The 14,443-nt window shown below is 39.1% G+C and overlaps 1 protein-coding gene across 20 annotated transcripts in view; it reads right to left on the bottom strand.

Annotated features, from left to right (window-relative positions):
• LOC129746664 (uncharacterized) overlaps window positions 1-13,078 on the bottom strand; it is a 33,338-nt gene extending 20,260 nt beyond the window's left edge. For 5 of the 20 annotated variants that reach the window (XM_055740467.1, XM_055740478.1, XM_055740470.1 and 2 more), the window contains exons 1-2: window positions 12,609-13,077; window positions 22-188 (exon numbers count right to left, since the gene is read on the bottom strand). In XM_055740467.1, coding sequence (XP_055596442.1) covers window positions 22-135 — 114 coding nt within the window. In that variant the 5' untranslated portion in view covers window positions 136-188; window positions 12,609-13,077. Of the gene's footprint in view, window positions 1-21; window positions 189-12,608 lie in introns of those variants that run through there. The other 15 variants (XM_055740465.1, XM_055740485.1, XM_055740471.1 and 12 more) reach the window with 6 other exon arrangements.
• Between the last annotated feature and the right edge of the window lie 1,365 nt (window positions 13,079-14,443).

The following is a 14,443-nucleotide window of genomic DNA, read 5'->3' as shown; positions in this document are numbered from 1 at the left end:
AGTTGAAGCAAAGAATATTACCATATCCATTACCTGCTGGTTCGAGGTTCGGATAAAGCTACGTTCACGAGAAATCCCCGGAGAGAGGTACGGTTCCTGAAGTTTGGCGCCCTGCTTATCGTTGAAATCGTTCATACTAGCGAATCGTTTCGGTCGTTACCAAAGTTCAGCATATGCGTTGTGAAAATCTGAAACAAAATTAACAACAACAAAAAAATGAGAAACTGGTGGAAGTTTTCAAGCAATGGGTTTGGTTTTGGATTTGTTTTTAATGGAAAATATATAAAATTTTAGAACAACATTTGTATACATCATATGTGTGGCTGGCAAATGGTGGATAAAGTGCAACACGAGGACCCATAGTGGTCATATCACCTCTTATTCACAATCACAACTCCTATCTCAACTTCCCCGTGGTGCCGGCTGGGATGCGAGCAACCTAAGCAGAGATCGGGTACCCAACCCCGGTGGATGTTTGGTCGCATGTAGACTGAGAAAGTGGCCGCAAGCGTCTGTTCTCCAGGTCAGGAGCGGCTCAAACAGCGTCTATCTCGCAACGGCTGCTCAATTTATGAAATGCTGCTCCCGCCTGCTAAGTCCAAGATGGCAGCCCCATCGCGGGATAGGGACCTTAGGCTAACAACCTACTGCTCCCGATTCATTAAATTGTTAAGAAATCCGAAAGAAATGACCGAACTGGAGCTTTGGCGACGACTTTTAGCATGAAAACACGGACTAGAATTGGAACTTGGAACGTTTTAACCTTGTCCAACAAGGCAAGCTAGCTCAACTTGCTAGAGAAGCTAGCCGCCTCAAGCTTTTGGGACTGAGCGAAGTCCGTTGGCCTCCGACAATCAGAACCTTGAGCGCATCATGGGGCGCCATGGTCTAGGACAGATGAGCGAAAACGGAGAGCTGTTTGTAGAATTTTGTGGCAACAACAACATGGTGATCGGTGAATCGCTCTTCCCCCATAGACCAGCATATAAGGTCACTTGGGTATCCCCTGATGGCCGAACAGAAAATCAAATTGACCACATCTGCATCAGCCGAAAATGGAGAAGAAGCCTTCTTGATGCCCGCAACAAACGAAGCGCATCCACTTCCATCTGTACCGTTGAGCCGTCAACACGTACGCCGGAGCATCGTATCGTTGCTGTGTACCTGCAGGAATATTTTACATTATTTATTTTATTTTCTTACCTGTTTTTAAATCAGCACTTTTCAGTGCTAAATTATTTTCATTTTCTTTTATTAATATTTTCTATTTACCTTCCAGCATGTGGAAGTCATCGGCCGGCTCAAGAGCCGGAAGAAAAAGAATTGCTGAAGCTAATTCAGGCCCATCGGTCACAGAAATTTCCAATTAATTGGATGTCCTTTATAGACCCGAATGACCCGGGTGGTTAAAAGGTCTCAAATAAATTATAATAATAATAATAATTGGATGTCCTTTATAACATCGGTAATAAGCAAATATTCTTATTTAATTCTGATAAGAGTAATAAGAAACCTTCTTGTTTTTATACCTACTCTTAAAAATGAAAAGGTTCCACCAGTAACGGTCACGATTCCTGACTTCAATGCCTTTCGGAAAGAAATCGTCACATCCGTCAAGGATTTCAGATCTGTCGAAGATGAACTGCTCGTATATTAGCGGAATCTTTTGATGGTTTTCAAAAAGTTTTAAATTATTTGAATATCAAAAAGAGCCAATTTTTTACACCGAACACCGGATTAGATCACAACCGAATTAAATTCTTTGTTAGGTTTTTCTCCGATTCTATTTATTCAAATGAAGAAAAGAAACATTACGAATAACACCAGTAGTTTTGGTTTTGCTCATGAACTTTATTTGATCAATATTGAAAAAGGATCAGGTTAATAATTTGCAAATTCTTGAAAAGTCTCGTTTTATGTTTCATTGTCGAGTCAAATTTGAACTGTTTCAAAAATTTCTACTATTTTTCATCAAAATATTACGCAATGTCGTCGTTGCCAAGCTTTTTGTCACGGCACTAAAAATTGTAGAATGAATGCCAGATGCATGCTTTGCGGCTCATTCGATCATGAAAAATCTAAATGCCTTTTTGTTGGTGATAAACCACAAAGAGAATTTTTCAAGTGTGCAAATTTCGCAGATAACCATTCCTCGAATTCTATAGACTGTCTCGATAGGGCAAAAATTATTGCTTCTAGGAAAAATCCCCAAGTTTCCAGGAAAGTTTCTTCTCCTCCTTCCTCTTTTTCGTCTTCACACGTCAGACCGGCAAACAATCTGCCTGTTTGCGGTCAGCCTCGGCCTACATTGAAATCACATCTTGGTAATGCTCGAAGTGATTTTAATGTTACCTGTGCTGATTCTGCGCGACAGACTCGTTGTTTAACGTTTCCAGAGGTGGTTGAAAATGGATTGCCCTCTTCAGGTTTAACTAATAAAAATGGGAAAAACCAAGCCTCAACGTTCATGCGAAGGCTTGGAAAAGTCCCCGAAATTCAAATACAATTCAAAAATTTTTGCATCAAAATTTAATGAAAATGATGCAACTTACATATGTTGAAAGCAAATTCAATGTTTGAAGCTTTTCAAACTTCCTTTAATTATGCTAACAAAATTATTATGACTTCATGATTCCCTCATGGATCCAAATAGGTGTTTAAATATTATGAATTGGAACGCTGGATCTTTACTGGCTAACCAAGATGAGCTCTTTTTATTGTGAAAACCCAAAACATACATATTGCTGCCATCACTGAAACTTTTCCAAAGCCAGACAATAACTTGAAAAGTAATGCATTCTTTAAAATTTTGCGATATGATTGACTTGATCGACAAGGTGGGGAAGTAGCTATTGTCATCAATAGTCAACTCAAATTTATACCGTATTTTTTTCACCTGGAGGCAAACTAGAGGCAACCTAGGTTCGCTCTAACCTCTGTCATCGTGCTCATTTATTGCTCGAGAGGCAACCTAGGTTCGCTCGAAAAACGGACGGAGTCGCCCTGAGAAGAAAGTCAGTTTTGCGAGAAGTTCACCAATACTCTTAACGTTGTTGTCAAAACCTTAAACAGTTGTTTTTGGCTGAAAGCAAAACAGTTGAAATAATGAACGGGAAAATGATTATTGCCCCGATTTTATTTATTTATTTAATCGTCTTTGGTTTAAATTACCGTACAGACTGATAACTTAAAAACTACGAAATTCCGCTTAAACCTAATTTAAAACGACGTTTGCACATATTAAAATTAAACAAATGATACACTAAATTAAAAAAGTTCACAACACTTGTCAATAGGATGGTTTTGACCATAAGCAGTACGGTGGTGAGGTATTGAAAGAAACTGACGTTGTCGAAGTGTTCTCGTTGGTACATAAATATTAACACGTTGTAGAATGTAAGCATAGTCAATACGGTTGGTCAATGTGTCGAATATAAAACCTTGCTGCAGCTCGATGCGACGCTTTTCGAGTGAGGTTAGGCATATCAGTGCAAACCTTTCCTCATACGGCGGTAGTTGGATCGGGTCGTTCCAGGGAAGACGCTGAAGAGCGTATCTTAAGAAACAGCGTTGAACTCGTTCAAGACGGTGGCATTGTGTCCTCTGAGCTGGAGCCCACACCTGGACGGCGTACTCCATGATGCTACGTACTGATGCACAGTATATGGCTTTCAATGCGTAAACGTCATCGAAATCCTTGGTGTTGCGACGCAGGAATCCGAGAGCAGCGAATCCTTTTGCAGAAGTAAGCGCGACATGTTCAGCAAATGTGAGCCTGTTGTCGATCTTCACTCCGAGGTCGAGAATAGACTTCACGCTCTCCAGCCTTACTCCGGTTAGTTGGTAGTCAAAAAGGATCGTTCTTCTTGCACGACAAAAGTTTATAACCTTGCACTTCTTTGCGTTTGCTAGCATTCCGTTTAAGCGGCACCATTCATCTAGTCTAGCGATGTCAGCTTGAAGGGCCAAACAGTCAACAGTGTTATGAATCTTCCGGAAAATCTTCAGATCATCGGCGTAGAGGAGTGTATCGGACTGAAGTGATGAGCACAGGTCATTCACGAAGATTATAAATAGCAGAGGTCCGAGGTGGCTCCCCTGGGGAACTCCAGACGGTGTGGCAAACATTCGTGAGCGCGTGTTTCGTATTCTGGTGAAAGCCTGGCGGTCGGTTAGATATGACGCAATCCACTCGAGTGCCCAAGCCGGGAATCCTAGTCGATTCAACTTTGCAACCAGTATTTTGTGCGGCACACGGTCGAAAGCTTTGGCAAAGTCAATATAGACTGAATCCACCTGGCAACCTTTCTCCATGCTTTTATTCAGTGAACTTACGTAGCACATCAAATTTGTAACTGTTGACCTTTTCTTGACGAAACCATGTTGATATTCCGAGATCAAAGGTTTAACAGCGGCATACATTCGCTCGTGCATCAGAATTTCGAAGATCTTTGACATTGAATTTAAAATCCGTATTGGCCGGTAGTTTTCCACGCTGTGAGCACTTCCGGATTTGTGTATCGGAGAAATAGCCGCAACTTTCCATGCATTAGGAAACGATCTTTTGATTACCGATCGATTAAGGATACTGCAAATCGGGGCGGATAAAGATGCAGCACAATGTTTCAGAAGAGCGGGAGGTATTTTATCTGGACCAGAACCTTTAGAAGGATCGACTGTGGACAACTTTTCGTAAATATCTTGTTCGGTGAAGCACGGTGAAGACAAATTTACAACGTAAGATTGCAACGATGCAAGGTAGTTGCAGTCTGCATCAATATCAACAGAACAGTACACATTTTGGAAAAAGTCCGCGAACAAATTGACCGACTCGGCTAGATTGGAGGCAGTGACACCGTTGAAGCTTACATCTACGGGTACGGGGACGTTATGTTTTCTACCCTTAAAATGCTCCCAAAATGATGATGGATCCCGTTTAAGGTTTTCTTCGAGTCGAGATATATGTTGTCGGTAGAGAAGGTCGTTTAGATGTTTGAATTCATTTTCCAAGTGCCTCAAGTAGATGTCAGCTTCTGTGCGGTTCTTGTTGAAGCTTTTGCGAACTTTACGTAGCTGGTTCCTTAGTCGCCTTAAATCGGAGTTTCACCATGCGTTCTTAGTAGTTTTGGAACGATTTGTACGTTTTAAAGGTACAATTTGTTTTAAAACGGAACATAGTTTTACGTAAAATAAATTAAGAGCGGATTCCACGTTTTCGGCAGCCTGCAGAGATTCCCAATCTGTCGAAACTAACGCAGCAGCAACCGAAACATAATGGCATCTACCAAAATCAAAATCAAACTCTCCAACGGGTTCTTCGTGGGGACTATCCACTTGGTTGATATCTAGGCATAGAATGTATGCCTTATGATGACGGTCCGTAGGCAAAATCGGGACAGCTGGCTCGAAAACGTCCAGATTTCGGGAATTTGAAAACGCAAGGTCTAAAAAGCGCAAACTGTTGTTCGGTATGCTAAAGATCTGGTGCAGCCCAGCGGAAAGTAACGTTTCGGTGAGTGCGATTTCAATTTCTGATGAGGGGTTCGTCGGCAGGAAACTATCTGTTTCATGGTCATGCGTCCAATGAAGAAGTGGAAGATTATAATCACCCACTACGATGACGGTGTCTCGGTCAGATGCTAAACTCATTATTTTGTGGACTGCAGCAAAATGGGTTTCATAATTGCGAAGACAGCTGTTAGGTCGCAGATAAATACAGCAAAGGAACAGAGAAAAGAATCCAACGTTGATCTTGACGACGTTTTGTTCGAGATGTTCGCAGTCTTCGATGAAAATAGGAATTGCACTAAGTTCATTTTTTACGGCTATCAAGACACCACCTCCACGTTGAGCTGTGCTTGTGTCAGAACTTCGGTCACAACGATAAATCGTGTAATTTGACGACAGTTCGCTGCTACGGATTTGATTGTTCAACCAGGTTTCCGTTATTAGAATGCAGTCGTGGTCGCTTGCAGAAAATGCATTACAAAAAGCGGTTGTTTTGGGGCGCATACCACCAGCGTTCTGATAGTACAAGGAAAAAGTCCGGGGAGATACTGGAATAGTTAAACCAATGCTATTCGGATGTGGAGACACGACATTTTGAATCGAGCATTCAGTGGGATCAGGTGTTATTGTGTCGGAGTTATGTACGGAGTTGTTTGAGCTGTAGTGTTCAACGGCAACGACGGATGCTTCGGAGCCCAAAAAACCTCACTAGATACATTACCGGTGAATTCTCTAAAACGTATACCAACAGGCCAGGTCTCGGTGGCCAGAGCTTTGTTTCTCAAATCAGCATTCATGTCGACTCTAAACGACACAAATGAGAGGGTGCTGATATCTCGCCCCCTAGGTACAAGTTTTTTAATTTTCACGTTATTATCACCAAGATGACTACGAACCATTTCTAAGACTCTTTCATCTGAAACGTTGGGGTGAACTCCTGCCAGGTAAAGTGAAAACGAGGGCACTCTGGGCTCAGCACTTTGTGTGGAAATACCAGTAAACTCAGAATTTGTGCCTTGGGCACATATGCGAGGTGGAGGTGGGCGACGCGGGGTTGAACTACGGTCATCGTCAAATCTTCTGCGCTTGGTACTTATCACGGTTGAACCTCTCAGCCAAGCAAAATCGTACTATCTGCCGTCCAGTGCAATCCGGACCAAGCATGGAAAAAATCGGATCGAAGTACATTCAATCTGCAATCCGTGGTGAACTCATTCAATTCTAACTGCCAATCGAAGCAGTCGGGAAAGGAAAAAGTTCACACACCAGAATGAACACTAACGATTGCAATCCCGAATGAATGAACTTTTAATACGTTCGGGTGAACGAAACGAAGCCCGAAACATTCGCCGCGTTCAATTGGATCGTTTTTTATTTTCACCACGACGTTCGCAAATGATTGTCGAAACACAATCGCCAAACGATTGTAAGATTGCATTCGCGAATGTTTCCGTAACCGGTAAAGGATTGCGCCATCAGGTGCTTGTTTTTCGGCTAGTTTTGTGCGTGTTTTAGCCCCCGCGCTCGATGATGGTTTGTTTTCTCATGATGTTATTTTAATTTATGTTCGAATAGGAACATTCAACATATAATTAGTAAAAGAGTGGACTTTTGCACATTGCGTAGAAAACTAAACTAACAATGGGGGGTTTGAAAATAGGAGGCAAGGACGTCGGCCTGGTGTCGATCAAAGCCGTCAATATTGTTTCAGTCGAATAAACGTCGTCTTAGCTGTTGATTTTCCGGTGCGGAATTCGCTTTTATGTCCCAATGGGATACGAACGCAAAACATACGTATTAGGCTTAGCATTTTTATAGTTAGGTATTTCAATTAACAATAAAAATTTAAAAAACATTTCGAGCCAATACCTCACAATTTTTTATTTCCTTCCGAAAACCAATTCGAACAAAACAAAACGCCTTCAAGTAGGCAAGCACGTAATCGCCTAGATGTAGGCAGATATTTGAGTGCTGTGTCGGCTTACAATATTTATGTGTAGGATTTTATAACTTTTATATGACGCATATAAAAGTAATAATTTTGTATTCTGTATTCTTGCAATCTCAACATAATTAAATGATTATTTGGCAATTTTGTTTAAAAAAATGTCCCAGTAGCCAAAAGCTAAATCCCTAGGCTTCGTAAACAAGAGTGAACATTTTCAAACCCCCCATTGTCAGTTTAGTTATCTACGCAATGTGCAAAAGTGCTGAATGTTCTTATTCGAACAGAAATAAAAATAAAATCATGAGAAAACAAACCGTCAGCGAGCGCGGGGATTATAACACGCACAAAATTAGCCGAAAAACAAGCACCTGATGGTGCAATCCTTTACCGGTTACAGAAACATTCGCGAATGCAATCGTGCAATCGTTTGGCGATTGTGTTTCGACAATCATTTGCGAATCAATTCACCCAACGAACGTCGTGGTGAAAATAAAAAACGATCCAGTTAACTGCGGCGAACGTTTCGGCCATCGGTTCGTTCACCCGAACGTATTTAAAAGTTCATTCATTCGGATTGCCAATCCGACCAATCAGCGGTCGTCTGTTCACGCTCGCATCGCCGATGCTATCATCGTGAACGGAGCGGTGATTGAGAATCAGTAGCGTTCATGCTGGTGAACGAATTTTTCCATCCTTGATCCGGACACGAAAAAAGGCAATCCGGATGTGAAGAACCGAATGAAGAAATCCAGAAGGGAGAACAAAATGACAGCTGCATGTAGGTAAACATTGCGTTCGTTCACGCACACCTACGTATGGAATAACTCGAAACCCGAAAGTCGTTTTTTTTATTCTGACGGTTCCAGAGCCAAATCCGGAATCAAAAAAAAAATACGCCATTAGAATTCTTCCTTCTTTCAATACAAAAATCTTAGAAACAATTGGAATTGAATTAGAAACGTCTCCTATAAGAAAAATTATAATTATTGCCGCATAGTTGCCTTTTCAATGTAACGGTGAACAGAACATTTTATTGATGGGAGATTTACAAAAACTCACCAGAAATAAATGTTAACTTTTTATTATTGATGACTTTAATGCTAAACACCGATCTTGGAATAATATTTCATTTATTTAATGACTGCTCTGCAGGTTATTATAATGTTGAATATCCTAATGGGCATACTTGTTTTTCTTCAATTAGGAATCCCTCCACAATTGATTTGGTTCTAACGGATTTAGGCGAACATTGTAGTCAATTAGTTACTCACGCGGACCTCGATTCAGACCACCTTCCAGTAACTTTTTCTTCATCCCAAAGTCCCATTGAAAACCCTTTAAAATCAACTTTTAACTTTCAAAAAGTTGACTGGGAGCGATATAGGAATTTTATTGAACGTAATTTAGATGTAAACGTTCCGCTGAATTCAATAGAAGATATTGATTTTGCTGTAGAAAATTTGACAACTTCAATAGTCAATGCTAAAGCCGCTTCAATACCTAAAGTTAAACATAAATTTAATCAACCTTTGATCGATGAAAACCTTAAGTTTTTGATACGACTGAAAAACATTCACCGACGCCAATATCAACCAACTAGGGATACTTGTTTGAAATTTATTTATTGCGACCTTCAAAAAGAGATCAAATGTTAAATTTTATTCGTAATGAAAATTTTGCAAAATTAGTAGAGGACATAAAACCCTACTCAAAGCCATTTTGGAAATTAACTAAAATTCAGAAAAAGCCCCAGAAGCCAATTCCTACTTTGAAAGATGGAGATAAACTTCTTTTAACTAAAGCAGAAATAGCTGAAAAATTAGCCCAACAGTTTGAGTCTGCTCATGATTTTAATTTAAACGTCGCGTTGTATGTACGTCCAATTGTCCAATTGTCCAATGTTCGAGAAATTGGAGAACGGTTGCCATGGACCGAGTGAATTCTAGGAATTATGTTCGTCAAGTTATGTCGTGAGACGAAATACTATGTAAACAAATAAAAATAATGTAAGTCCAATTGAAGCTCAAATTTCCCTCTAATTTGATGATATTCTTTCTAAGCAAAATGTGTTTGAAAGTTCTTGTGTGACAAATATTGATGAACTTAAATTGATTTTCAAAGCATTTAAAAATATGAAAGCTCCGGGGGAAGATGGGATTTTTTATATTCTTATTAAAAAGTTGCCTGAAAACACTTTAAATTTTTTAGTTAAAACCTTCAATCAATGTTTTCACTTGACTTATTTTCCCAATGAATGGAAAAATGCCAAAGTAACTCCAATTTTAAAACCTGGAAAAAATGCTTCAGAGCCTTCAAGTTATCGATCAATTAGTTTGCTTTCTTCGTTATGTAAACTATTTCAGAGAGTTTTTTTGTATAGAATGATGATTCACATTAATCAGAATTCTATTTTCCCTGATGAACAATTTGGTTTTCGTCATGGACATTCTACTACACATAAACTTTTGAGTGTAACTAATATGATTAACGCTAGCAAATCTGAAGGTTACTCAACTGGTGTTGCTCTTCTTGATATTGAAAAAGCTTTTGACAGTGTTTGGCACAAAGGTTTAGTAGCTAAATTAGCTCGATTTGATTTTCCTGTATATCTCACCAAAATTATTCAAAATTACTTGACAAGCCGGACTTTGCAAGTAAGCTATCAAAATTCATGCTCTAAAAGGACACCCATTAGAGCTGGTGTCCCTCAGGGCAGTATACTTGGGCCAATTTTATACAATATTTTTACTTCTGGTCTTCCTGATCTACCAGAAGGAAAAGGTAGAAGATTATTTGCTGATGATACTTTGCTTTCAGCCAAAGGTCGGAATTAACGGGTGGCACGCAGTAGATTGCAACAAAATTTAAATTCCTTTTTGAATTATTTGAAAATGTGGAAAATTTCTCCTAACGCTTCCAAAACTCAACTTATTTTATTTCCCCATAAGCCAAGAGCAAATTTTTTAAATCCTAATGAAAATTATTCCATAACTTTTAATGGGTCTTTATTAGAATGGTCTGATCACGTAAAGTACTTGGGACTCACACTTGATCGGAATGTTACCTTTATAAATCACATTGAAGATATTCAATCTAAATGTAATAAATACACTAAATCTCTTTATTCTCTCATCAACAGGAGATCCCGACTGTGTCTGTGGAATAAGATGCTCATCTACAAACAAGTGTTCCGACCAGCGATAATGTATGCAGTTCCGATTTGGTCTAGCTGCTGCGCGACGAGGAAAAAAAGCCATCCAGAGGATTCAGAACAAGGTTCTGAAAATGATTTTGCGGCTTCCAACTTGGCACAGCACCGAAGTTCTTCACCGGATTGCGGGCATTGAATCTATCGAAGAGATGGCCAACAAAATCATCTCCAACTTCAGAGACAAATCGATGCAGTCTTCCATCGCAGAGATTCGTTCTCTTTACAATTAAGTTAGTTTTTAGGATCTAGGATTAAGTTTATAAATTTGTTTTTGCTCTGCAGGATATTTTCCTATATATCAAATACTTTATTGCTATAGCAATTTTAAATCAAATAAACAATGTTAAGAATTTACAGAATCAAAGAGTTGATTAACTTGAATAATGTAACTTAAATGTAATGATTAAAAGACTAATAAAGACATATTTACTTATTGAACACCCTGTAAGGCGTCAAACTATTTTGCTCGTAGGGATGAATCATCGCAGAGGATGAAAATCCCGTACAAAAAAAGTATTTTGCTATACATATCGAGGTTTCTTGAGATTTACGAATCAAAATTTGGTTTATCAGAACAAGGCCATTTCCTTTAAAAGTATTTTGAACTCCTGTATCAAGGCTGGTGAGTAATACTAATTAGAGTATGGTGGGGTAATAGTACGACTTTAGTGCTATCCTATTTTTTAGAAAACTTTGAAGTTGTTTTCCAAAAAACTAAGATCAGCATTTGATTCCTTAGGCTTTTATCTCTCTTCTAAAAAATTACGAAGATCGTTATCTTACCTTGAATATTACATCATTTATGCAAAAAAGCTTCTTTACCTCATTTTTCGGAGTATTTTCAATTTCAACGAAAAACAATTATGTCTGGATGAAGGTTTTCTAATTCATTATCAATTCACACAAGAGTTTGGAATTTTGCTGTTCTCAGTTTGTGATGATCTCAAAACGTACTTTTACCCCACCTTACTCTATTGTTTTCTGTAAGCTTGATAGGTACTCAATACAGCCCTGTTCGCATGGTTAGATTTCCAATCAATCATTTCAATTTTACTTTGTCGCCTCCGCTTTCGCAACCACCGGCGATATCACTTATTTAACTGATCACCACACCCCTAACCCGGTGTGGCAGACCGACAGATGGATGGTGCGCGGGGTTCCAACTATCCCCGGTGCATTTTTTCACACCCGCGCACATATCACGAACAGGTTTCACGGTGCTCTGCTTGTGTTTTATGTCAACAACAACGACAACGGTTTGTTTATATTATTATATTTTTTCCGTACGGTATGGAGCAAAACATGAGCGGACTCACATAATTTGGTATCTATTCGTATGCGATATATTCTCAAAAACACATTACATCACACGCAAACGCACCAGCGGAGATGCGATGTGCAAGTGCGCGCTACGCTTAAGCCGATCGAACGCAGGGGATACACCAACTGTAGAGAGAGAAAGGGACTTTGATACAGTCCATCAGAATGTTGCACATACTATACACAGGAGTAGTTAGATAGAACTGGTGATGGCACACATGAATTTCTATGAGTAAGCACTAAACAATTACTGGCGGTCGTTCGATGCTGAATATATTTAGTAGCGACAATTTGTCTTGTTTCCGCTCGTGGTGAGCAAATCTTGGTTTGTGTTTCAAATATTTTTTCTTCTCCGCACATCATCATCACCATCAGAAGCACACAAGACACACATTCGCTGGGCGGATCGCGTGTGGGTGGAGGCGAATGGTGATTTTGATCTTGGTTTTCGCCATCTTTATCTTCTGTTTTGCGATTCTGAGAAAATTCACATTTCATCTGCGGGGCGAGTGTAGCTCCAAATTTTTTTCCTCAAATCTACCGACACACAAAGCAACAAAATTCCATCCTTATCTCTAGTAGCTAGCTTTTAATGCGCCCGCTTAGCTCATCACTTCTCACCTTTTTCTTCGGCCCAGCAGCACGTAATTTCACTAATTAGAAACTTTTCTTTAAGTGCTTCACTTGAAAAAAACCACGAAAAAAGCTTATTCAATAAAATTTTCACTCAAAAAATTTCCTATTCAGGAAGTTATTTTCTCGCGTATCCAAGTTTATCGTAACTTTTTAACAATTTTCGTTCAGTTTCGAACCATCTGGTTGTGCACTTGAATCTGCCAGATTCTAATCTTATATAAACTCCGGGGATGCGTTTGAGCTGATGTCTCGATCGAAAACGTCACGCGCGCTTTCCCGCTTCCGGTTCGCTAAAGTTTGTGCACCAGGAAAAATTTCAAATCGAACAAAATAAAATGACAAAAAAAAAAGATTTTCTCTTCACTTGAACCAGCCAGAACAGCCAGCCAGAATATTCGGTGTCGTGTGTGTTGTCGGAGTGGAGTCGAGTTGCTGTACTGAATGCCGTCTCCGTGTCCGAGTCTCGCCGAGGGAGATCAAATTTGGATTCGCGCAAGATTCTTTGCCGTCTCTAGTTAGTCCCGACAGAGTGAGTGTGTGATGTGACGACGAGAAACTTTGTTTGCTAGTATTCGGTGTGCTAGTGTTTAGTAGGTAGTAGATACGTGCTTGCATATCCAAAACTGCGAACTGCGGCATCTCGCGCTTAGAAGCGCGCGCGTTCTCCTCTCGCGCAAAGTGGTTTATTTTTGTACGGAATATGTGTCCGTACATCCGTGTACCAACATGATACAGAGAAGCGGATGTGTTGACGATGTTTGCACCAGAAGAGAATTATTGCAGGGGCGTCTGCACTTATGGTTAAGTTAGTGATTACCATGTTTATCAGCACTTCAAGTTTGAAGTTTGAACCATCAAATATGTATTTACATACGTATAAAACGTTCAAAATTAATTATTAAAAAATTTCACATACGCACCCGTTCGTTTTTGGCAACATTCAATTAATGGCAACATCCGATTTTGGTACATGTACCAAAATCGAAAGGTGTTTTGGAATAACGTTACCAAATAGTTTTCGCTATAACAGGACTCATATAATTTAGACAAACACCATAAATACGTTTTTATGTTCTTGAATGTTGATAAAATATACCTAACAGCAATAACAAAAAAATTAAAAAAAATTATAAAGCACTCAAAAATGACGAAAAACATAAAAATTTAAAAAAAAAAAATCAAAAACATAAACAGAAGAATTGATATGACGAAATTATATAAAAAAGATGCAAAATGCCAAATAAGACAAAAATGATTAAAATAAAAAACGTTTTAAATACAGGCCCCTTTCGTTTTTTTGAACACATTTGAGAATTTCGTGTTGTATCGAGCCGTGCCAAAATCGAACGGGTTTTTCATCAACTTTTTTTTTATTACCTATTAATAAAAATAAACCATTGTTACTATTAATATCTCAATTTTTCATAACTCTTAATAATTCTTAGTCATTATTTGTGTTAGCGACAATATCCGCGCACTGTAAACGACGAATTTACTGGGAAATTGATGGTTCCCTTAATTGTAAGTCTCAGAAAACTTAAACTTAATTTGGGACTTAGCTTAGTGAAATTCCGGTACGACGTAGTAAAAACGCGTGGTTTTAGAGTGACAATTATAATTCAAGAGTTCTTGTACAAAATTTGTGTGTTATATTTATACCTTCTTGGTTTGTATGTATTTGTGTTTTTGTATAGAGTTACAAAGATAATGTATTGTGTTTTATGGGAGAAATAATTTGTATTTTGTAAGAACATATTCTGATGATCTCCGGAACAAAATTTGTTGCCGAGACATACCGGGCCCCGTTGAAACCGTCCGTT

This window comes from Uranotaenia lowii, chromosome 2, assembly GCF_029784155.1.
Source record: "Uranotaenia lowii strain MFRU-FL chromosome 2, ASM2978415v1, whole genome shotgun sequence".
NCBI lineage: Eukaryota > Metazoa > Arthropoda > Insecta > Diptera > Culicidae > Uranotaenia > Uranotaenia lowii.
Note: the sequence above shows the minus strand (reverse complement) of the source record. Positions and strands in the feature narration are given on the sequence as shown.